At 38.5% G+C, this 23,922-nt stretch overlaps 1 protein-coding gene and 2 non-coding genes across 3 annotated transcripts in view; all 3 read left to right on the top strand.

Annotated features, from left to right (window-relative positions):
• The window catches only part of EIF3A (eukaryotic translation initiation factor 3 subunit A), a 36,457-nt gene extending 13,846 nt beyond the window's left edge, over positions 1-22,611 (top strand). Inside the window, exons 7-22 of the mRNA XM_072805125.1 lie at positions 558-729; positions 2,324-2,428; positions 2,810-2,908; positions 4,262-4,378; positions 4,620-4,805; positions 5,651-5,998; positions 6,339-6,443; positions 6,532-6,645; positions 8,269-8,391; positions 9,113-9,266; positions 9,821-10,005; positions 14,548-14,636; positions 15,287-15,948; positions 18,484-18,715; positions 19,664-19,845; positions 21,388-22,611. Of these exons, the coding sequence (XP_072661226.1) occupies positions 558-729; positions 2,324-2,428; positions 2,810-2,908; positions 4,262-4,378; positions 4,620-4,805; positions 5,651-5,998; positions 6,339-6,443; positions 6,532-6,645; positions 8,269-8,391; positions 9,113-9,266; positions 9,821-10,005; positions 14,548-14,636; positions 15,287-15,948; positions 18,484-18,715; positions 19,664-19,845; positions 21,388-21,617 (3,103 nt within the window). The 3' untranslated portion in view covers positions 21,618-22,611. The remainder of the gene's footprint in view (positions 1-557; positions 730-2,323; positions 2,429-2,809; positions 2,909-4,261; positions 4,379-4,619; positions 4,806-5,650; positions 5,999-6,338; positions 6,444-6,531; positions 6,646-8,268; positions 8,392-9,112; positions 9,267-9,820; positions 10,006-14,547; positions 14,637-15,286; positions 15,949-18,483; positions 18,716-19,663; positions 19,846-21,387) is intronic.
• Positions 2,539-2,668, top strand: LOC140621273 (small nucleolar RNA SNORA19). The gene has a single exon (XR_012020998.1). It is a non-coding gene; the product is annotated as a small nucleolar RNA SNORA19 (small nucleolar RNA).
• LOC140621272 (small nucleolar RNA SNORA19) lies at positions 3,795-3,923 on the top strand. Its single transcript, XR_012020997.1, has one exon. It is a non-coding gene; the product is annotated as a small nucleolar RNA SNORA19 (small nucleolar RNA).
• Positions 22,612-23,922: the final 1,311 nt, after the last annotated feature.

Below are 23,922 nucleotides of genomic sequence, written 5' to 3' on the forward strand. Positions count from 1 at the left end.
GGGCCAAAGGTGGCGCTAAACCGCTGAGCCACCCAGGCTGCCCTCCTCTTATGTTCTTTTTTTTTTTTTTTCCCCTCTTATGTTCTAAGGAAGCTAAGGTTTAGTCTCACCACACATGCCCCCCCCCCATCGTATTCACTTAATGGTCCTTGTAAGTTTTTTCCCTTTCTTAACTGTCACTTTCTCCTCAATTTTATTTTATTTTATTTTATTTTTGTTTGTTTGTTTTTTCTCTCCTTAATTTTAAAAGCTGCCTGTTTTTCTAAGGAAAACAATAGAGGTATAAAATGTATCTATATTTTACATTTTAAATCCTGTCTTTTTCTATAGCTGAGAAATACTGACAATAGTAAATGGGTGGGTAAAGTTCTGATTCTCCCAAGTATTTTAGTACAGTCCATTTCTCTTCATCTAATGCTTTGATGAATAACATATATGAATATAGTCTGTCAAGGTGATATACATATTGTCACTGGTGTATTTTACCAGGCAGTTAAAGTGTTTTTATCAGGTGACAAATATTTATAAATTTAACAGATGCATAATTTTGTTTGCAGAATGTCTACCAGAGTCCTTTTGGCCACTCTTTCCATCCCTATTACCCCTGAGCGTACTGATATTGCTCGACTTTTGGATATGGATGGCATTATAGTAGAAAAACAACGTCGCCTTGCAACATTGCTCGGTCTTCAAGCCCCACCAACACGAATTGGCCTTATAAACGATATGGTTGGTATAAGTTCGAGCATTCTTCAAGCTCAGAATAGAAGGCTTTATGGTCAGGTTTTATTATTTGTGCCAGGCGGTTCTGATGGATGGACTAGTTTTAGAACTGCAGGTATAAGTCACCACAGTGTTCTTTTAAGGTGATTTCTCTGTGGTGAGTGGGCTGGAGTTAAATTCATTGTAGCAAATAAGAGTTGGACTACCTTTGAGGGATAATGTGGACCACTCAGAAAAAAAAGTTAGGGTGGGTAAGAAGGTTCAGGCCTTATTTCAGAGGGCTGCAGGAAAACTAATCGAGCTGACAAATGGTAGAAGTAGGGTGACCAGTATACGAAAGAGTGTGAGGTAAATTAAGCTTGATTCTGGACAGTGAAACGATTTCCAGTGTTTTCTTTTTTAAATATTCATTTTATGTTACTAATGTAGTGGCTCTTGATCCGTGCTATGCAATGAAATTGTGAAGTATTCTTTAAAATGCAGATTCCTACCTAGTAGCACTTGGCTGGCTCAGTCAGAGGAGCCTGTGACTTGATCTCATGGGGTTGTGAGTTTGAGTCCCATACTGGGTGTGGAGATTACTTAAAGCTTAAAAAATATATATATATATATAGTTTCTAGATTGTACCCACTACATACAATAATTAGTTTTAGAATATAGAACCTAAAATTAGTGTACCTTTTTTTTTTTTTTTTTAAACTTTATTTTTATTTATGATAGTCACACAGAGAGAGAGAGGCAGAGACATAGGCAGAGGGAGAAGCAGGCTCCATGCACCGGGAGCCTGACGTGGGATTCGATCCCGGGTCTCCAGGATCGCGCCCTGGGCCGAAGGCAGGTGCCAAACCGCTGCGCCACCCAGGGATCCCAAATTAGTGTACCTTTATGGTGTTTTATGCTGATGGACTTTTGCAGTTAGTGGAAGTTTATCATATGCTAGGCAAGTAACACCTAAAAGGATTTAGACTTTAGGGTGTCTGACTCGGTAATCTGACTTAGTAGTTATTGTAATATAAGACCTCCAGTAAACTACTTTGAGACCAGCAAAAAAAAAAAAGGGGGACAGTTGCTAGAGAAAAGGCCTTACTTTTCTGGCAGATTTGGTTAAGAACTAAGTAGTTTTCTCCTATGATATTTTTCTATTATAGTAGTAAGGCAAATTCCCTTTGTGGTCATTTTTAAAAAACAACCTTATCTGTAAAACAGTATTTCTCTGTATGCCCCCAATTTCATTAGCAACTGGTTCTTAGTGCAGAAAGCCAATTATAAATTTTAGTGAGAAATATATTCTAACCAGTACATTAGGTTGGCCTAATGGGTTGTCTTTACAAATATTTTATTGATCATGATTTAGGAGTTTTTGTGTCTTTATTAAGCTCTTGGAGACCTTTTTATCTAGGTAGATGCATAATTTGGGGTTAGAGATCCAAATGTAGTTTTCCTTTAAATTCCTCTGATAAATTTAAAGGGTTGAGGCTGGTTTTTCAGACATTTTCTAGATTTCCAATCTATTTCCAATCTTCCTTACTTACATTCAGTTCAACTGGAAATCTATTTGGAAAATTCCTTTCAGTTAATTAAACCTTTTATTTATTGTAGGTCAGATTCAACGTACTGCAGTATGTTGTCCCTGAAGTGAAAGACCTTTACAATTGGCTGGAAGTAGAATTTAACCCACTAAAACTCTGTGAGAGAGTCACAAAGGTAAGACTTTGTATTTTAGTTTTGTTTATGCTACCATATAGCTGGCCTTTTTGCTATTTCAGATTGTATTTATATTGAGAGAGAAGAATTTCCCTATATGTTTTAATTCAGTGCACATTTCATTGTCTTTTTTCTTTATGTCAAGAGAAAAGATATTTCTGATGTGCTAAATAAAATCTTTGGAGGTAAATTAGCAGCATGACTAATGTAGCCATTGCTGTCAGTCACCTTCAGACAAGTCTCGATATAGCTTTGTATTACATGTGTATTTCCCTTCTCTGTGGGATGCTTTTATATATTTAAAAAATGTTGGAAAATTTCACAAATGTTTGAGTGTTATTTAGAAAATGTAATTCTCTTTCAATGTAATGGATTTTACAGGTTCTAAATTGGGTTAGGGAACAACCCGAAAAGGAACCAGAGTTGCAACAGTATGTTCCACAGCTGCAAAACAATACCATACTCCGTCTTCTGCAGCAGGTAGACACTTTTAAATGAGTGTTTTATTTAGAACAGGAATTTCTCCCCTTGATTTTTTTTATCACAAAAATAAAAAGTTTTAGCATCACCTAAGAAGTGAACACTTCACCAAATTCTGTCCTTGCCAAAATTAGTCTGTCTTTGATTTGAAAAACAATTATTCTATGCAGTTTGCTTTTTCCTCCTTTATTGTATAACTTTGTACATCTCTCCTCTTTAGCCATTTAGGTCTTACTCCTTTTAATACTTACGTGGTTTAACATTGTCTAAAGGGTACTGTGATTTATGTATTCAGACTCTATTGATGGAAGTCTGTATTTCTAGGGGTTTTTTTGCTGTTAGAAAATGTTGCAGCAGTGAATATTTCCATACATGTATTCTTGCATACTTCTGTGGCTTTCTGTAGTCTAGGAAGTGGAATTAGTCACAGAGCTTACACATTTAAAGCTTTAATAGCTCTTTAAGATTGAATTAATGGGACAGCCCAGTGGCTCAGTGGTTTAGCACTGCCTTTGGCCCAGGGCATGATCCTGGAGACCTGGGATGGAGTCCCAGGTCGGGCTCCCTGCATGGAGTCTGTTTCTCCCTCTGCCTGTGTCTCTTCCTCCTCCTCTCTCTCTGTCTCTTTCTGTCTCTGTCTTTCATGAATAAATAAATAAAATCTTAAAAAAAAAGATTGAATTAATGAATACTACCAGTAGTGATTGGAGAACCTTTTCTTTTACACTACTTATTGTTAGTCAAAGGAAATACTGGTAAAAATATTTTAGTATGATTTATGTAAGTTTGAAGATTATGGTTTATGATACGGCTTCAATGTTCCTGTTTTGTCTTCCGTTTATTTCATTGGGAGGGGTCTTTTATGATATGTTCACTTGGAGTATTTGTGCACATTTCATTGACCTGCTTTTCTTGTATATGTGAGCAGTGTTATTTCTTACGTGCTATACAAATAGTTGAAGGTTAATTAGCAGTATAACTAAATGGTAATGCTGCCAGTCTCCTTCAGACACATAACAAATTTATTGAAAGTGTTCAGATGAATTAGGTAAGTAGCAAGTCTTTATCTACAAATATGTGGCCATTCAGGGCTTTTTGTTTTATAAAACTAGGATTTGAAAGTATTATGCTTCTGAGGAATGTTATACTGTGATGATTCAAAGCATAGCATTTGGGATTGGTAGCCTTGAATTGGAATTCCAGCTCCAGCAGTGTAGTGTTAACATTTACTCTGAGCTTCAGTTTCTTGTCTCTGAGAAATGGGCATAATTTCTATTTCTCATGCTTGTGTAAGACTGCGTGAAAAAATGTCAAATGATAGCTGTTGTTACTAACCTTGTGTTTCTTATGCAGGTGGCACAAATTTATCAGAGCATTGAATTTTCTCGTTTGACTTCTCTGGTTCCTTTTGTTGATGCTTTCCAACTGGAACGGGCTATAGTCGATGCAGCCAGGCATTGTGACCTGCAGGTATGTGCTGGAAGGGATACTAGGTGGAAGGCCTTTAAGGACTAAAAAACATATACCCTTTGTCAGCTTTTGGTTCAGTGACATCTTTTTAAAGTTGTACTGAATCAATTTTCTGGCTTTTGTAATTAACATTCTTAATTTTTGTCTCAGTTGAAATTTTTTTTTTATCAAAAGTCATTCATTTCTAGAGTATCTCATATTTATAGATACAACTATTGACGGTGTCCTTTAATTCTCAAAGGTTCGTATTGACCACACTTCTCGGACCCTTAGTTTTGGATCTGATTTGAATTATGCTACTCGAGAAGATGCTCCAATTGGTCCTCATTTGCAAAGCATGCCTTCGGAACAGATAAGAAATCAGCTAACAGCAATGTCCTCAGTACTTGCAAAGGCGCTTGAAGTCATTAAGCCAGCTCATATACTGGTATGCATCTTTGAGAAAAATTATCTACAGAATTTTTGAGGGGCCATTATGCTATGTCTTGTGCAAAAAGGTTTGTTTGAGATGATGTCTGAGAAAATTGGTTTATTATATATTTCCTATTCAGTTGTATTTGCTAGTATGGGTGTTACACCTGCTCTGCATATGATGGATTCCCTTACCCCCACCTCCATGCTCTTTAGGGAGTCCTGTGCTTCTTGGGCTTTTCCTTCTTGGTTAAGTTCTTATCTGTGTGCTCTGTTAGGATTTCTTCTTGGCTTGCTGACTTCATTCATTCATTCATTCATTCATGGTAGACACACAGGGAGAGGCAGACACACAGACAGAGGGAGAAGCAGGCTCCCTGCAGGGAGTCTGACGCAGGACTCGATCCTGGAACTCCAGGATCACTCCCCAGGCTGAAGGCAGGCGTTAAACCGCTGAGCCACCCAGGGATCCCTGGCATGCTTTATTTTATTTTATTTTATTTTATTTTATTTTATTTTATTTTATTTTATTTATTTTATTTTATTTATTTTATTTTATTTTATTTTATTTTATTTTATTTTATTTTATTTTATTTTATTTCTTGCTTACTTTAAAGTAGATTTGTTGCAGAGAAAACTTGACTAACAAAGGTTCTTTAACTACATCACTCCTATTAATAGAAGACTATATAGGTCATAGTTTTTGATGCTGGGAACTAGTAACTCGAATAACATCATCTCCTATTCTTAAAGCAGACACCTGTATGGGTAATGCATCAGGGTTATTTAGTAATTTATTGGATGCCTAATAACCATGATGTGTCACAGAAAAAAAATTTTTAAACGCATTTGTTTTTGAAGCAAGAGAAAGAAGAACAGCATCAGTTGGCTGTTACTGCGTACCTTAAAAATTCACGAAAAGAGCATCAGCGTATCCTGGCTCGCCGTCAGACAATTGAGGAAAGAAAAGAGCGCCTTGAAAGTCTGAATATTCAGCGTGAGAAGGAAGAACTGGAGCAGAGGGAAGCTGAGCTCCAGAAAGTACGGAAAGCTGAAGAAGAGAGGCTGCGACAGGAGGCAAAGGAGAGGGAGAAAGAGCGCATCTTACAGGAACATGAACAAATCAAAAAGAAAACTGTTCGTGAGCGTTTGGAGCAGATCAAGAAAACAGAACTGGGTGCCAAAGCATTCAAAGATATTGACATTGAAGTATGTAACACATTACTTCTTAACTTTGATCTACATCTCAGAAGCATAGTCATTTACTGTTTATTGATTACATTGGCTTGTCTGGTTATTTTCACTTCTTTGGTACGGCTGATTTTTTCATCTGTGAAGTAAAACATTTGTTTTTAATGGCTCTGCAGGTTTTAACATATATTGAAACAGAAATATGGCTATCGTAAAGCATTTTTATATTGCCCAAGTTTATCCATTGTGAGCATCTACTCATTGTATAAAAAGTAATTTACGTTTTGATTTTAGAAAATGTTATTCCATACACATTTCTTTTATATTCTTATTAGTGTGCATTTGTGATATTTTTCAGGATCTTGAAGAATTGGATCCAGATTTCATCATGGCTAAACAGGTTGAACAGCTGGAGAAAGAAAAGAAGGAACTTCAGGAGCGCCTGAAGAATCAAGAAAAGAAGGTAGATGAAAGAACCGGTTGGTAAACTTTTAACATGCCAGATTAACTGAAACAAATTTTTAAACTATATTTGTTTTCATGTCGTCCAGATTGACTATTTTGAAAGAGCTAAACGCTTGGAGGAAATCCCATTGATAAAGAGTGCTTATGAAGAACAGAGGATTAAAGACATGGATCTGTGGGAACAACAGGAAGAAGAAAGAGTAAGGGTTTCTGATTACCTGTAACATTTGTAGCCTGTAAGCTATAATTAAATCCTCTGTCAGTAATGGGGCCACAGTTTCAAAATTTATTATTTTGTGTTCTCTTGCCAGGAATGGCGCTTTAGTGGCTGTATACTAACAGATTGATGGACAGATTGAAATTCACAAGAGATTAAACAATGAAACTTGTAAAATATAAAGGGCAGCTGAAATGTTTACTTAAAAAAACAGCTTTATGGGGATATAATTCACATGCCATACATACAGTTCACTTATTTAAACTGTACAGTTCAGTTCTATATGTATAGAATTGTACAGCTATCTAATTTTGGAACATATCCCAAAAGACCCCCTGTTTCCTCCCCCACCACCTTGGCCTTCTGCAGCCAGCAGTCACATTCTGTCTCTAGATTTGCCCTCCCCCCCCAAAAAGATTTTATTTATTCGAGAGAGAGGCAGAGACTAGGCAGAGGCAGGCTCCCCTGGGGGTGCCTGATGCGGACTTGACCTGGACTTCCAGGATTACAACTGGAGCCAAAGGCAGATGCTCAACCACTGAGCCACCCAGGCGTCCCATAGATTTGCCTATTTTTCAGACCTTTTATGTAAATGGGGTCGGATAGTACATGGTCTTTCATGACTAGGCAGTTCCTTTTGATGTTTTGCTAGTATACATAATATATTTATATAATGAAAGAAAAGCAAGGTTTTCAAGTGCTTATAGTGGCCACATTTGTGATTAAAAACTAGTGGCCCCATTCTGGTTAAAAAAAGAAAAGGAAAATAACTACAGGCAGCACAACTGTGGGGACTGTGGTATGAGAATGCAGCCTCTTGTTCCAATTAAGTTATCTTTCTGGGCTTCATTTGCCAGTTTCTCCCATTTTTTTCAGAAGTTAGAATTTTTGTGATAACATAGACAATTAGGGAAACAAGCATGCAGACCAGGTAAAATACTTGAGATGATCTGCTACAGACTATCCCGAAAGCTTCCTTTTCCCCCTTAAAGTGCAAAGGGAATAGCCTACTTAAATCAGTGGTGCACCCTATCTTAATCTCTAGTTTTCTTTTCTTTTTTTTTTTTTAAGGTTTTATTTATTTATTCATGAAAGAGATGGAGAGAGGCAGGGACACAGGCAGAGGGAGAAGCAGGCACCACGCAGGGAGCCTGACTGTGGGACTCCGATCCCAGGTCTCCAAGATCAGTCCCTGGGCTGAAGGCGGCGCTAAACCGCTGAGCCACCTGGGCTGCCCTTTAGTTTTCTTTAAGGGAGAAAATATTTTTTATAATTAAACCATAGTGATTATTACCATGAAGTCTTTTGTGTTACTGTCTACGTTATAGTTTTTCTTTAATAAAAAATTTCAGTATTTTGGGCCTAAATAAAAACAGTTCTTAACAGAGAAACTGCAGGGGTCCTTTATCCTTCTGTCTTCTGTCCCTGATTGCCTTCCTAGGAATATGTGTGGGCATAGATGATAGTAACCCTCCCATTTTTATGGCATGATAGAAGGGGCAGAGGAGCTGCTTGTCATTCTTCAGGAATATGTCAGGAATTAAGAGTAAATTACTAATCAGATAACAAATGCTTTGAAATTTAACTTTATATTACGTACTTGCAGATTACCACCATGCAACTAGAACGTGAAAAGGCTCTTGAACATAAGAATCGAATGTCACGGATGCTTGAAGACAGAGATTTATTTGTGATGCGACTCAAGGCTGCACGACAGTCTGTTTATGAGGTGAAATGACTGGTTTCAGGAAAACATTTATGAGCTTTTTAGTTTTGCCTTAAGGTGGTTCTTTAACACAGTTGGTACATTCTGTCTTGAGTTGACATTTTATAGTGATTGTTCAAATAATATTTTAATAGAAAGTTTCTGAAAATATTTTTTAGGCTATTAAGCAGTCAACCATTGCTGTAAACAAATTTTTCTGAAGGTGAAAGTGGACTGCATAAAATTTGCTTTTGTTTACTGTTTGATTTAGAAAGGAAAAAGGCAGATCAAAATGTCCTGCACTTAAATTCTAATTTAGTCCTTCAGTTTGTTTTGTATAAAAACCCACTGGGTGTAGAAAATAGCGATCAACAATTTAAAATTTAAAGCATTTGAGATATGAAGAAACTCCACAGTCATTTGGAAGTTTTTAAAGATTTCATTTCTTTATGGTGGGGATGGTCAGAGAGAATCTCAAGCAGGCCCCCCCACCCACACCAAAGCAGAGCCCAATGAGGGGGGTGGTGCTCAATCTCTTAACCCTGAGATCATGACCTGAGTTGAGACCAAGAAACAGATACCCAATGGACTGAGCCACTTTGGCGCCACCATGTGGAAATTTTTGTACTTGAAAGTTGATTCCTGTGGTTTCAAAAAACTTGTGCTTTTTTGTAAACTTTTGAATGTAAGTAGTGTGTATTTTTGCAGAATTTTGACTTTTGTTTTTTACCCATTCTATTAATAGGAAAAACTTAAACAGTTTGAGGAACGATTAGCAGAAGAAAGGCATAATCGCTTGGAAGAACGTAAAAGGCAACGTAAAGAAGAGCGCAGGATAACCTACCACAGAGAAAAAGAAGAGGAGGAACAGAGGAGGGCAGAAGAACAAATGCTAAAAGGTATTTATAGGCCAAGATTGGAGGTGTAGTATAAGGCAACCGGTTTGATACTCAGTTTATAGCAATCATGTTCAGAAAATACAGGAACAAGGAACCAGGATCTTTGGCTTCTTATCTGCAACTAACTAAAACCTAACTTTTAATTATCTGAAGTTTGTTGTAGATGAGGACGTTATGTCCTTTACCAGCTTATTTCCAAATTTTTGGTGTTTTAAAAATAACACCTTTTAATTTTTATCACTTTCTTATGTAGTAGTAACATATATTGAGGAACATGTGCCAGCTGTAGTCTGTCAAATGATCCTTTATCTGGAAATCCCAGGTGCTAAGGAGTTGGGGAGGGATTTTGGTATCTTTTTGTCATTACAAAACTGTTCATGTTGGGTGATATAATTATACTTGTTTTACTTGAATATCTTTTGATTATAAAGTACTTAAAGTTTTTAAAAAGACTTTTCCTTTTACCTCATGCTGCACCAGCAAAGTAGACCTAGCACTAGGGAAAGATGCCAGTAGAATGCACACTAACCTGATAACCCTACTTCATTATACAGAGCGTGAAGAGAGAGAGCGTGCTGAACGGGCAAAACGTGAGGAAGAGCTACGAGAGTATCAGGAGCGAGTCAAGAAATTAGAAGAAGTAGAAAGGAAAAAACGCCAAAGAGAGCTGGAAATTGAAGAAAGGGAACGACGTAGAGAGGAAGAGAGAAGACTTGGTGATGATCCACTTTCTAGAAAGGTGAATATAGAAGTTATTCTGTTTTTGTGATGTATTTGTCACCTAGTTCTTTTGCATGATCCATATACCTCCGTACATGTGTCAGCGTCTGGGCTTGGTGTTTTGAATTGGTTGCATTCATCTCTTTTAAATTCTGGTATTACTTGGTCTTCCCAAAGATAGTTTCCTAAAGGGGGGATGATTAGACTTAAACGTTAGCAAAGCTGTGTTTTAGGCTTCTGTTTAGAATGCCTCTCAGTAAGAATGAATCTTCTAAGACCTCAGTATTTGACAAAAAAACACTCTTTAGTGAATGGAAGAGGGACTATTCTAGTTTCCTCGAAGGGGGTTGCTGTGAATTCAGAGGATGATATGAGTTCTCTTAAGTCCTTAGTATTCAAAAGATGGGTCTGGTGGACCAGCAGTGAATATTCACCAGACTGTTAGAGAATCTCTAGCCCACTGTCAAACCTGAACAGAATCTGCATTTTAACAGTATTCCCAAGTGATTCAAATGCTGCTCTGAATATTTAATTTTTAATTTTATTATTTTTTAAATATTTATCTTTAATAGACCTGTGTCCCCCCCACCCCATCTCCTTTGTCTCCAATCCCCGCTCCTGATTGGTGGCACCATTACCCACTTAATCATGGAGTTTTTTTATTTTTTTATTTTATTTTAAGATTTTATTTATTCATGAGAGAGAGAGGCAGAGACACAGGCATAGGGAGAAGCAGGCTCCATGCAGGGAGCCCGATGTGGGACTCTATCCCAGGACTCCAGGATCATGCCCTGGGCCAAAGGCAGGTGCTTAACCGCTGAGCCACCCAGGTGCCCCAATCATGGAGTTTTGTTTTGTTTTGTTTTGTTTTGTTTTTAATCATGGAGTTTTGAATCTCTTCCTCCCTGCCCTTTCTGTTAATTCAGAATTTCCTTTTGCCTGCATTATTTTTTGTTCTTCCCGATTATAACCTTTCCCCAGTTTCAGACCTTCTACATTATATCCTGTTTTTTTGTTTTTCATAATGCATATTTGATCATTATACCTGCTCTTGGGTTCCACACCTTCCTTTGATTAATACTCTGTACTTGCCAAAGGTAAAACCTGCTTTAGCAATCCAGACCTGTCTGGTTTGCTGTTTTCTATCACCTTCATCTGTTGCCATTTTCCTCTTAATCACCTGTAGTCTAGCCATTCTGAGCTAGTTTTATGCCTTACCGTGTTTCTGTGTGTTCGGTATCTTGGATGTGCTTATGCTCCCCCTTAAACAAGGTATTTATTTTCGAAGTTAAGAGGTGAGTATCAGGAGAATTTCTTGCCTGTCTTTTCCATTCATCTCTGCCACACCTGTGTCAGTTCTCTTTATTGGAGGACCTGTTCATTTAATTTCTGTTTAAGACATACATGGTTAGATTTCTTATTTTGCTACTCTGTTAATTTTTATTTTTCTCTGTTAACCAGTGAATGTGGCCTGTGTGGGTTTTTTTTTTTTTTTTTTAAGATTTTATTTATTCATGAAAGACAGAGAGAGAGGCAGAGACACAGGCAGAGGGAGAAGCAGGCTCCATGCAGGGAGCCCGATTTGGGACTCGATCCCAGGACTCCGAGATCATGCCCTGGGCTGAAGGCAGATGCTTAACCGCTGAGCCACCCAGGCGTCCCATGTTTTGTTTTTTTTTTTTTTTTTTTTTTAATTAATTTATTTGAGAGAGAGAACGCCCTTGCCGGCGGGTGTGGAGGATCAGGCCATCTCCCTTCTGAGCCCCGTCTGGTGTGATCTCATCTCAGCCCTGAGATCACGATCTGAGTTGAAACAGAGAGTAAATGCTTAACCTACCGAGCTACCTAGGCACCCCTGGCCTGTATGATTTCTGATTTTTTGGAATTTAATACATTTTCCCTTTGTGTCCTAAAATATGATGTTATGTGTATTCTTTTTCTGTTGGGCACAAAGTTCTGTGTGTTTTATGTATGGACTCAGAACTGCTGTATTATTTTAATTCGCCACATTCCATTAGTTTATGGGAGCCTCATCTTCTGAAGAAAGGGAGGTAATTTAAACCTGGGATTATGGGTTTCTGTGTGTGTGTTTTGTTTTTGTTTTTTGCAAATCTATCTATTCATCATTTTCATTTTCAGCCTTTTGTGCCTCCCTTCCCTTTCAGTTGGAGTCTTTAGATTTATCTATTCGCATTTAACATGGCAGTGACTATTTGGTTTTATTCTTTTTTTTTTTATAATTTTTATTTATTTATGATAGTCACACAGAGAGAGAGAGAAAGAGAGAGGCACAGAGACATAGGCAGAGGGAGAAGCAGGCTCCATGCACCAGGAGCCCGATATGGGATTCGATCCCGGGTCTCCAGGATCGCGCCCTGGGCCAAAGGCAGGCACTAAACCACTGCGCCACCCAGGGATCCCTGGTTTTATTCTTAACATTTAGTTTGGAGGTTTTTATTTCTATGTTTCTGCTACCTCTTTAAGCCAAATTTAAGAACTTTCTCAGTAGTTTTTATTATTTTATTTGTGATTACCATCTATTTTTTTTTCCTAAACTTAATCTAAACTTCACAGACTGTAGATTTTGAGAACTCTCTTCTCTGAACAAAAAATTTTGAGCATGCCTTTACTTTGTTTCATTGCAGTAAGCAGGGTATTTTTACTTCCAGCTCATTAAAACATGTTATCTGGGGATCCCTGGGTGGCGCAGCGGTTTGGCGCCTGCCTTTGGCCCAGGGCGCGATCCTGGAGACCTGGGATCGAATCCCACGTCGGGCTCCCGGTGCATGGAGCCTGCTTCTCCCTCTGCCTGTGTCTCTGCCTCTCTCTCTCTTTCTCTCTCTGTGACTATCATAAATAAATAAAAATTAAAAAAAAAAACAAAAACATGTTATCTATATAGGACTCAGGTAGCAGTTGTACAACCATACTGGCAAACACTATATTTACTTTCAAATGTTTATACTGTATCATCTTTTCTTTGTAGATATGTTTTTGTTTGTTCTGTGTATCCTTTCAGTTCCTTCCCCCTCCCCCAGGCTGTCTTTGTATCTGTGTCAAAAAGAGGTTTTAATTTTTTTCTCACAGTTGAAAAATTGTGCCATGGTTTGGTCAGTTCAGAATCTTCTCTCAAGTTTTGAGATCATGCTCTCAGGGATGGGAGAGGATCTTGATAATAGTCTTGGTTTTATTACTTTTGTAAATTCTGTTTTAATCTTTGGGAGCTTTCAGAATTTATTCTTGCAGTAAAGGGAGTGTGAAGATTTTACTGAAACTGTGTTTAGTCACCTAAGTATGTAGTCTTTATTATTAACCTTTTTTTGGCGCTTGTGCCTTTTTAGTCAGAGGGTGCAATTTACTTACCTTAGAGAAGATTTTTTTTTTTTTAAGATTTTATTTATTTATTCATGAGAGACACAGGCTCAGGAGAAGCAGGCTCCACGCTGGGAGCCCCACATGGGACTCGATCCTGGGACCCTCAGGATCACGCCCTGGGCTGAAGGAGGTGCTAAACCGCTGAGCCACCCAGGGATTCCCCTCCCCCCCTTTTAAGATTTTATTTATTTATTCGTGAGAGACACACAGAGAGAGAGGCAGAGACACAGGCTGAGGGAGAAGCAGGCTCCATGAGGGAGCCAGACATGGGACTCGATCCCGGGTCTCCAGGATCAGGCCCTGGGCTGAAGGTGGTGCTAAACCACTGAGCCACCAAGGCTGCCCCCCTTCACTGCTTTTTATGGTAGTTATTGGAGGGTTTTGTTTCCAAAACACTTAAATTTTAAAGATCCTCTTACTCTCTTACTTCAGATTGTTAGCTTTGTTAGATTATTCTCTTACTCCTTCCACCCCTGGCCTAGGTCTTGTTCCATATTTTCCAGAGTGTTCTCAATTGCTGATTGTAGCCTTGGTTATGTTTGTAGGAGCAATCGAGCTGTGTCAGAGGTGTTCGTGATTAACATTGTGTGCATTGCTCACTCCAAAGGTTGTACCCCATTTTACATTTCCACTTTAAGAGTGTTTATCTCCCCACACCCTTTCCATAATGTTTAATGACAACATAGTATTTTGAAATGGGAAGTAACTCTTTTTGGTTGTTGTTTGTTTTTTGGGGGGGGGGGAAGTAACTGTTAATTGAACCATCCCGCGTTTGACATTTCATGTGTTCCACCTCTGTTTAGGAGGCACTGTGATGTACATTTAGGACACAGGTTTTTTCACATAATCTCAAAAAGAAAATTTGAGGTCAGAGGATATCTTTTTTTTTTTTTTTTTTTTTTTTTTAGAGGATATCTTTAGATACTTCAATACTTTCAGGGGATGAGTGGGTGCCAGATTGTTTTTAGGTGGTATTTGGTTGATTTATAAAACCACTCAAAATACACGAGAATGCCAGTTTCAGTGTACTGTCACTCTGACTTAAGGTTTAAAAAAAAAAAAAAAAAAAAACAACTACTTTGAAACGTGTTTTTATTTAAGGAATAAGTGCAAAAACATTTGGTAATACCAGTAGTTGTAATAAGTGTTGCCAATTAGTGCCTCACATTAACTTTGGTGAATGTAGGACTCTCGTTGGGGAGATAGAGATTCAGAAGGCACATGGAGAAAAGGACCTGAAGTAGATTCCGAGTGGAGAAGAGGCCCACCAGAGAAGTAAGTAGAGTTAAGGAAAATAGTATCAATTAGTCATAGGTCCTATTAATACCATATTAGCAGTTTTTAAGTTTGGTTTATTTTGTGGAGATGGGGAAAGGACAACCATGAAGAGTTGTGTGCATGTCTGTTACTGAAATGTTTTTCATAGTTCAACAAGGCTGTAATTACTGATTTCTAAAAATTTTGACAAATATATGCTTCAGAACCTTTTTGTTCCCTAGTTGAGTGCTATTGAGATTATAATAAGAATGAACAGTTCTAGAACCTATTTTCATTTTCCTTTAAATTTGTTAAATAATTTGAACCATTCTTTGAAAGGGACTGCTCATGATAAGCAAAGTTGCTGGTCCTAAGTCCTATACGGAGTTTTGAAAGTTCATAGGTACTAGATTGAGAATTTGCCTAGATACTTCTTATATACAAGTCCAGTTAAGAGACTTGTTTAAGGAAGTTGTTTGCTTATTTAGCTATTGATGTAAGATTTTATGTTGTATTATTTTTTATTAATAGCATATATTCCTTCAGGACTAGGAATAATGATTTTAGGCTGAAGAGGTTTTTTAAAAGGGACTGAAGTAATTCCCAAAGATAGCATGTGCTTTTTAAGAAAATGGACTCTTAAAGATGTTTGGCTTGTTGATCTGTAGGGAGTGGAGACGTGGAGAGGGGCGGGATGAGGAGAGGCCTCATAGAAGAGAAGAAGATCGACCAAGGCGCTTGGGGGATGAGGAAGAAAGAGAGTCTTCTCTTAGACCAGATGACGATCGCATTCCCCGGCGTGGCATGGATGATGACAGAGGTCCTAGACGTGGTCTTGATGAAGACCGGTTCTCTCGCCGTGGGGCAGACGATGACCGGCCTTCCTGGCGCAATGCAGATGATGATAGACCTCCCAGACGAATTGGTGATGAAGATAGGGGGAGCTGGCGTCATGCGGATGATGATAGACCACCTAGACGAGGACTGGATGAGGACAGAGGAAGCTGGCGAACAGCTGATGAGGACAGAGGACCAAGACGTGGGATGGATGAGGACCGGGGGCCACGGCGAGGAGGTGCAGATGACGAGCGATCTTCCTGGCGTAATGCTGATGACGATCGGGGTCCCAGGCGGGGCATGGATGATGACCGGGGTCCCAGGCGTGGGCTGGATGATGATCGAGGACCTTGGAGGAGTACTGATGATGACAGAATTTCCAGGCGCGGTGCAGATGATGACCGGGGGCCTTGGAGAAACATGGATGATGATCGGATTCCCAGAAGGGGCGATGACTCAAGACCTGGTCCCTGGAGACCATTTGTCAAGCCAGGTAAAATTCTGGTATTCAGAAAACCAGCTTTAGATGTTTTATAAAATCTGCTTGATGTGTTTTATAACTAGAAAGTGAAATTTCATATGAGCTAATAACTTCTGTAGATTATTTCAAATGAGACATCTCAAATAATTATATTTTGATAATCTTAATAAAAAGTTCTTTGCTGGAAAAAATTAAATTTTAATGTAGGTATGACTTTGATGAGACTATTATTAGTTTCCAGATAAACTGGTCTTTTATCTTCCCTTTGATATCTGTGCAGTGATATTTATGTTAGGGGCTTGGCTTCCATATCCCACACACCAAAAGTTAAATAACTTCACCCCCTTTTCAGCTTTAGTGATGCGTGCTTTGTTTTCCTTCTGCCTGTTGACTGCTTCTTTGAGGGTTCTTGTTCCCATGCCCATTCCTTAAGTATGGGTATTCTTCAGGTTCTGTCCTAGACCAGCCTTCTCGTGTAGATAATGAAAAAATAGACTTAATGTTGTCTGTTCTTCCAACTGTGGGATTATGCTTATGGGAAGAGCTCAGTTTTTCCCCTCAGTCTTGGGCCTGCTCATGTTTTCATATTTTAGTTTTCTTGAGCAGTTGTATATAAGTTTGTGATTTCCATTACTGTCTTCTCCAGATGACCTCTTTCTTACCTTCAGAACCATGTTTCCAGCTGCATGTTGCACATAGCACATTTCTACCTAGAAGTGTCTGTCACATTCAACTTTTCGAAACAGTTCACACCCACATGCATCTCTCTGGGGACGCCACCATCTATCTGATCGTATAAGCTAGAGATCCTGAGTTCTCTTTTACCCTCTTTTGTCGTTTATGTTAAATCTTTCATTTAGTTCAGTTCTACCTCTTTAGTTCCTCAGATCCACCCATTTCTCTTTGTCCCCTGCATGCACTTGGGTCTGAGCCACCATCATTCTTTCCTTCAACTCTGGCTGCTGCTGGTCCCTGCAGGCTCTCCCACTCCCAGTTTTAGTCTTGGTGCAATAACCAGAGTAATGCATTCTAAACACAGATCTCAGCAAGTAGCCTCCTTTTCTTTGCCCTTTGTGTTTCTGTCCCATATTTCTGTATCTTCTGGTCTCATTTCTCTCTCCGGCTCTGTGACTTTCTTTTGCCTTGTGTAAAATGGAGATAACAATGTCATGGATTCTCATTAATTCACAGTAGATGTTTTATGAAGTCGCTATGAGTACTGAACCATTGGTCCTAAGAGAAGGTAGTACAACGTTTGGTTCTCTAAGGCCTCTGGTCACAACATTTCTGTCAACCAATGAACACAGCCTTCTTTTGTACATTTCTGTTTTAAAGATACCGTATTTAATACATGTTGTTGATTCATTAATATTGAACTCCTGGCCAGTAGCGCTGTAACTGCTGAATGAAGCTTTTCTAACATGAGTATTTCTCTTATACGGCTGTCCATTGCCTTCTTGTGTGTGGTCCACTAGATAGCACTTTAGCATAGTGCTTGAAGGCCAACAAAGCACAAAAAGGTAAAAACCTATCAGTAAATAGACCACCAGAAAGGCACTTGTTTTAAAGTATCAGAGCCTCAGGAAGAAGACAATATTGCCCTGTTCGACCTCTACTGTGAACATGCTCTGCAGGTGACTCAAGTATTTGATCACTCTGCATGTGTCTGTGGGTGACTATAAAAGTGCCTGAGTGCTCGTGTTAGCAATTTATTTACAAATACATTTTAGCAAGTAGGTAAATTATCGAGTATGGAATCTACTTAGCTCAAAGCTATGGATAGGACTAGATGAGTTCATTACACAGAAGGTTTTATTTTTTTTTTATTTTTTTTATTTTTTTTTTTATACAGAAGGTTTAGAATAGTGCTGTGGCACATGGTAATACAAATATTAACAATAATAGTTACTAAAAAAAAACAACAATAGTTACTAACTTTGTAATAGGTTTTTATTTAAATCTGTTCCTTTGATCTATTTGTGCATATATATAATGTTTCTTTATTGGGGTGTCCTGTGGCTAACTGTGAGATACTGGTCAAAGGATTTATCCTTGTTCCATGATTGCATGGGTGGTAAATGGTAGAGGGCAAGAATTTGAAAAAGTTTTTGGTTATAAAGATTTTGAAAATGTTGTAAGATAGGAATGAAATTAATTAAATTTAGATTGTCTCTCAGAGATCTAGCTCTTGCCTCAACTTTTACAAGTTTTTTGCTTAAAATGTGTTGTCTGTTTATTGTCAGAAGATTTTTATATCTGAAATCTCAGCATATGGAACACTCAACCCAGATTATATAAATTTCCTTTGTCTTACATGTTCCTCCCTTTAGGTTAGAAAAACAGTGATAGGTAGTCATAAATAGGACCTTGTGATTCTGCAAAATAAGATACATAGCTTTGATTTTTTAAAAATGAAGCTGGAGTGTCTTAAATGAGCATTGATAATGGTGATATTAATGTCAACATTTAGATCTGTTCATAGTTACCAATCTGTGTTTTTTTGAGAATTAAAAAAAAAATGTTGCTTCTTTAAAAAAAACAAAACAGGTGGATGGAGAGAGAAAGAAAAGGCCAGAGAAGAGAGTTGGGGTCCACCTCGAGAATCGAGACCATCAGAAGAACGTGAATGGGATAGGGAAAAAGAGAGAGAGAGAGAGAGAGAGAACCAAGATCGTGATGAAAATGACAAGGACCCAGAGAAAGAAAGAGACCGAGAGAGAGAGCGAGAGCGGGACAGAGAACGAGATGGGGATCGAGAGGACCGCTTCAGACGACCTAGGTTTGATGCTCTGATTGGAACTCTTTGTGGAATTACAGTTAGGATTCTCATTCTCTCTGGTGTTTTCCCAAAAGTCTTGAGAAATGGTATGCCTCATTCCTCAACTGAATGTCCCCTCTTAACAAAGTTGAGAAAGTGAGGCTGATACTGTGTGGCTGTCTGCAGGTTGTAGGACTCTTTAGTTCACAGGTATCTTCACCAGTCCATTGCCTTTCCCCTGTCATTTAGTTACTCGGGTTTATAGCCCTTATATTATTCCTTTTTTTTTTTTTTTTTTAATTTTTATTTATTTATGATAGTCACACAGAGAGAGAGAGAGAGAGGCAGAGACTTAGGCAGAGGGAGAAGCAGGCTCCATGCACCAGGAGTCTGATGTGGGATTTGATCCCGGCTCTCCAGGATCACGCCCTGGGCCAAAGGCAGGCGCCAAACCGCTGCGCCACCTAGGGATCCCCAGCCCTTATATTATTAAGAGCCCCTTGACTCTTTTTTTTTTTTTTTTTTTTCCCCTTGATTCTTATTAGTGGTAACAGTTCTAACTTGGTGCTTCTGGCCTCGGTGGCTTTGTGGTGATTAATCTAGACCAGCACCATTTAATACAGTTTTGTGCAAGGATGAAAACATCTGTATCTACAATGTTCAGTATGGTAGCCAGCAAGCACATTTGGCTGTTGAACATTTGGAATGTGGTTAGTGCTACCGATGGAATGTTTTGTTTCTATTTCAGTTAATTTGTATTTAAGTAGCTACATGCACACAGTGGGCTGTGTTGGACAGCACAGATACAGATGTTCTCATTTGACCTCTGTACCTAAGGCATCAGATTGAGATCAAGTCATAAATTTAAAGGGTCATCCCTGTTGAATTTGTAAACTCTGAGCACCAACTTGGTTGTGCTCTCATGGAGTCTAATGACAGAAATTAACATGTCATTTTGAATGGCTCCAGGGATGAAGGAGGGTGGAGAAGAGGACCAGCGGAAGAATCTTCGAGCTGGAGAGATTCAAATCGCCGTGAAGATAGGGATCGGGATGACCGTCGTCGGGAGAGAGATGATCGCCGTGATCTAAGGGAAAGGCGAGATGACAGAGACCGAAGAGGACCTCCTCTCCGATCAGAACGTGAAGAAGGTAATGGATGGTCTGTGCGTTGCTGAACTATTGGAAAACAGTAATTTCTGGGGAAATTTTGGGCTTTATTACCTCACTCATTTGTGTATAAACATCAAAAGTAATCTAATGAATATTCAGTTTAGAATTCGCAGTTCTTGGGGTGCCTGGCTCAGTCAGTTAAGTGCCCCACTCTTGATTTGGTTCAGGTCATGATCCTTGGGGTCCTGAGATTGAGCCTTGAGTCAGAATCCATGCTCAGCAGGGAGTCCGCTTGAGATTCTCTCTCCCTTTCCCTCTGCCTGTGTCTCTGCCTTTCTCTCTCTATCTCTCATGAATGGATAAATAAAATCTTTTTTTTAAAAAAAAAGAGCTTCTCCCTCTGCCCCCTCCCCCAGCTCACTTTCTCTCTCCCTCCCTCTCTGTAAAATAATAAATTTAAAAAAAAATCAGTTTTTATAAACTTAGTAGTCACTATGTGAAGTTAGTTTATATTTAAATTCACAGTATAGTAGTAGGCTAATTGGATGGTAAACATATATTGCTTTAAAAGTCTGTGTAGAGGATCCCTGGGTGGCGCAGCGGTTTGGCGCCTGCCTGTGGCCCAGGGCACGATCCTGGAGACCTGGGATCGAATCCCACATCGGGCTCCCGGTGCATGGAGCCTGCTTCTCCCTCTGCCTGTGTCTCTGCGCCTCTCTCTCTCTCTCTGTGACTATCATAAATAAAAATTAAAAAAAAAAAAAAAAGTCTGTGTAATTAGGAAATAATTTGTCGGTTGTTTAAAAGTAAAGTCTTGGTAGGTAAGCACAGTGTAAAGCATTCTTTCTCTGAAATTGTGACAGTTGAAACTTTAGTAAAAAAAATTTTTTTTAATGTTGAAAATGGCCAATGCACTTAACTAAGTACTTATCTCGAACTTTTTTTTATCTCAAACTTTAAATGTTTCATTTGTACAATGGGATTATAAGGGTTTTTCATATATGATACCTGTAAAGTAAAGGTATAATGCAGTCCTTATGGCCATTTTTGCTTTTATGATTTACTCAACAAAAGCAAATTTTTTAATTAAAAAAATTTTTTTTGACATTTTATGTATTCATGAGAGACACAGAGAGAGAGAGTGACAGAGACTTAGGCAGATGGAGAAGCAGGCTCCATGCTGGGAGCCTGATGTGGGACTTTATCCCAGAACCCCGGGATCACAACCTGAACTAAAGGCAGATGCTCAACTGCTGAGCTACCCAGGTGTCCCTTTAAAATTTTTCATTCAGATTTTTGTCACTTTGTCTTAAATTATTTTAACCATTAGGATACTTCCCAGGCCAATGGTTTCAAATTTGAGTTCTCAAGTGTATTGCTATGAAGAATTTGCCAAAAATTGTATCAAAATGATTAAAATATATTTAGATTGTTTTTTTAAATGGGGATTCTCTGTGGTTACCTTTATATATAGGATTTCTGAGTAATTGGAAGCATTCCTTTTGTTGAAGTTCTGTTTAGTCTGAACCAGTACAATACAGTATAAATTTACTTTCTTTTTCTTTTAATTAAAATTTTTAGTAAGTTCTTGGAGACGTGCTGATGACAGGAAAGATGAGCGGGCCGAAGAGCGGGAAGCCCCTCGTCGTGTTCCTCCCCCTGCTCTTTCAAGAGACCGAGAAAGAGACCGAGACAGGGAAAGAGAAGGTGAAAAAGAGAAAGCCTCATGGAGAGCTGAGAAAGATAGGGAATCTCTTCGTCGTACTAAAAATGAGACTGATGAAGATGGATGGACCACGGTACGACGTTAAATCTCAAGATAATGGATTCAGACTTATGTCTCATATGTTTGATCACATTCAAGGATTATTATACTTGTGCTTCAACCAGTCTAAATTGGATTCTTTAATGTTGTCTCACCATAACACAAAAAGCATGAACTTGTATTAATCCTCTATAATAGATTGATCGTGCACCGTGTCCACAGGAGGTTGGACTGCCAGGCCATTTTCTGGAATTTAAGGTGTTGCATTATTTCATCAATCATTTGTTTACAAAAAAGAAAAACTAAAAAATAAATTTAAAATGTGAACCCGTCAGGTATGGAGTAACACCTGTATCTTGGTATAGAACTGATCTTTTTCTTTTGTTTTTGAAATACTATATTAATTTGGAATGAGGTATGATTCTGTTAAAGAAAATGTATTTGAAGACTCTTCAAAGCAGGGGCTGAAACGACTTCCACACCATTAGCGGTTGAGACATACCTCTAGATATTTTGAGGTATTTACTATATTAACTACATTTAGAAAGTTTTTAGGTTCGCTATAAGTGCAGTAAACATTACAGACATTGGATACAGTGGGATTTTCTGTAGATTTTACTTGAGAGGTGAGTATAAAGCAATTTGCAGTCACTGAAATGACAAGAATACTGCTCAAGTGTGAATCCAAAACAATTAAAGCTTTTAAATTTTAAAGCATTTGGTAAAACTGTTGCTGAGTCTTTTCTGTTGCCAATAGCAAACTGCTTTTCCATTAATGGAGAATTCATGCCTTTCAAGCATTTTAAATATGACAATATTTATAAATGTGTGGTTTGGAGGAATTGTTTAAATTCTTTTTCCTAATTTCCTTTCTCTTCAGGATAGATTCTTTCAACAAGTAATTTGTAGTAATGACTGTGTTGACTTCAATTTTGGAATGTCGTAGCTATGTCAGAGATTAACTAATTTGGTCTTATTGAAGCCAACACAGAACTTGCTGCTGTGTTTTTTCTTCAGTGATAAATAAAATACTTACAGAATTTGTTTTGGTGTTGATTTGTAGTTACAGCCAAAGTGTTTTTATTACTTACTAATGATGAGTTTTTGTATATTGTGTTGAATTTGAGTTTTTTTGGTTGACATTAAATGTCTCCGTATTTAGGAGCAAAAAATAACTCAAGTAGAAAACAAATGTGGCTAGGATGTTTCCTTCCTTAATTGAGGAACCCCTTAGTTTCCTTGTAACGCTGTCCTCTCTGTGAGCTTGTATATGTGGGTGGGTGGGTGGTTTACTCTTTCAGTATTCCTCTGAAATTAGAGAATATTAGTAGCAAATTGATAGTGGCTACAGACATGTGAATTACTTCCAAGATTGAGCGGAGGTGAGAACTCCTGTTGGCACAGCTATTTAATAAGGCCAGAAGAGGGAGTACTGAAGCTTTTTTTAAAAATAATCAGATGCAGCCTTTTCTGTTTGATGTTAACAGTGATGGAAACCACTTTTTTCAACATTTAATTTTCTTAATATCTAGTATTTCAAACAAGTGGAAATCTTAAAAGGTCTTTGGGGAGAGGGCCTTTTCTTTTTAACAAATTAAAGAGCTTGGGGCAGTAACCTGCTGCGTCTCCAGTCATTAGAACAGGACTATACCTGTGACAGCACTGATTGTCCCCAGGGGACCATTCATTTACACTGATTTGTTTACATGAGTTAATGGATGCATGTCTGATGCTTAGATTCCTAGGCTAGTCTGCAAACCTACCCTTTCCCAGATATGCTGCCCGAAAGTTCTTTGTCCTGGGAGTTGGAATCCCAAGCACAGAAAGGGGGCAGAAGAGTCTCCTGATGCTTTGTGGTCCTGCTCTTAAGTTTCTACTCAAGGCCTCATAGCCACCTCCTTCCTCAGGTATTCACAGGTATCAATGGAAAACTGAACATCTAACCCTACTCATTGTGTTTAGATTATCTTTATGTTCCCAGTGGCTTCTGCATTTTTAAACAAGAACACCATTGCTGTTAATATACATGGATCTGCAGATGGAGACAGTGGCCCAGAAAAGATTTTTTACATCCCCTTAGTTGTTTGTAGTGGCTTCCAGGAAGAGGTTGGCATCTATGTGTTTGGATGCTTTTATGTGTCTTACCTGTGTTTCATTTCTTACCAAAGATTTTTTTTTTAAGTGTTCTCTGGTTCATTTTTTTTTTTTAAGATTATTTATTTTTGAGAAACAGGGGAGAGAGGGAGAGAGAGAGGCAGAGACACAGGCAGAGGGAGAAGCAGACTCCATGCAGGAAGCCCGACGTGGGACTTGATCCCAGGTCTCCAGGATCACACCCTGGGCTGAAGGCA

Source organism: Canis lupus, chromosome 29 (genome assembly GCF_048164855.1).
Source record: "Canis lupus baileyi chromosome 29, mCanLup2.hap1, whole genome shotgun sequence".
NCBI classification, from domain to species: domain Eukaryota; kingdom Metazoa; phylum Chordata; class Mammalia; order Carnivora; family Canidae; genus Canis; species Canis lupus.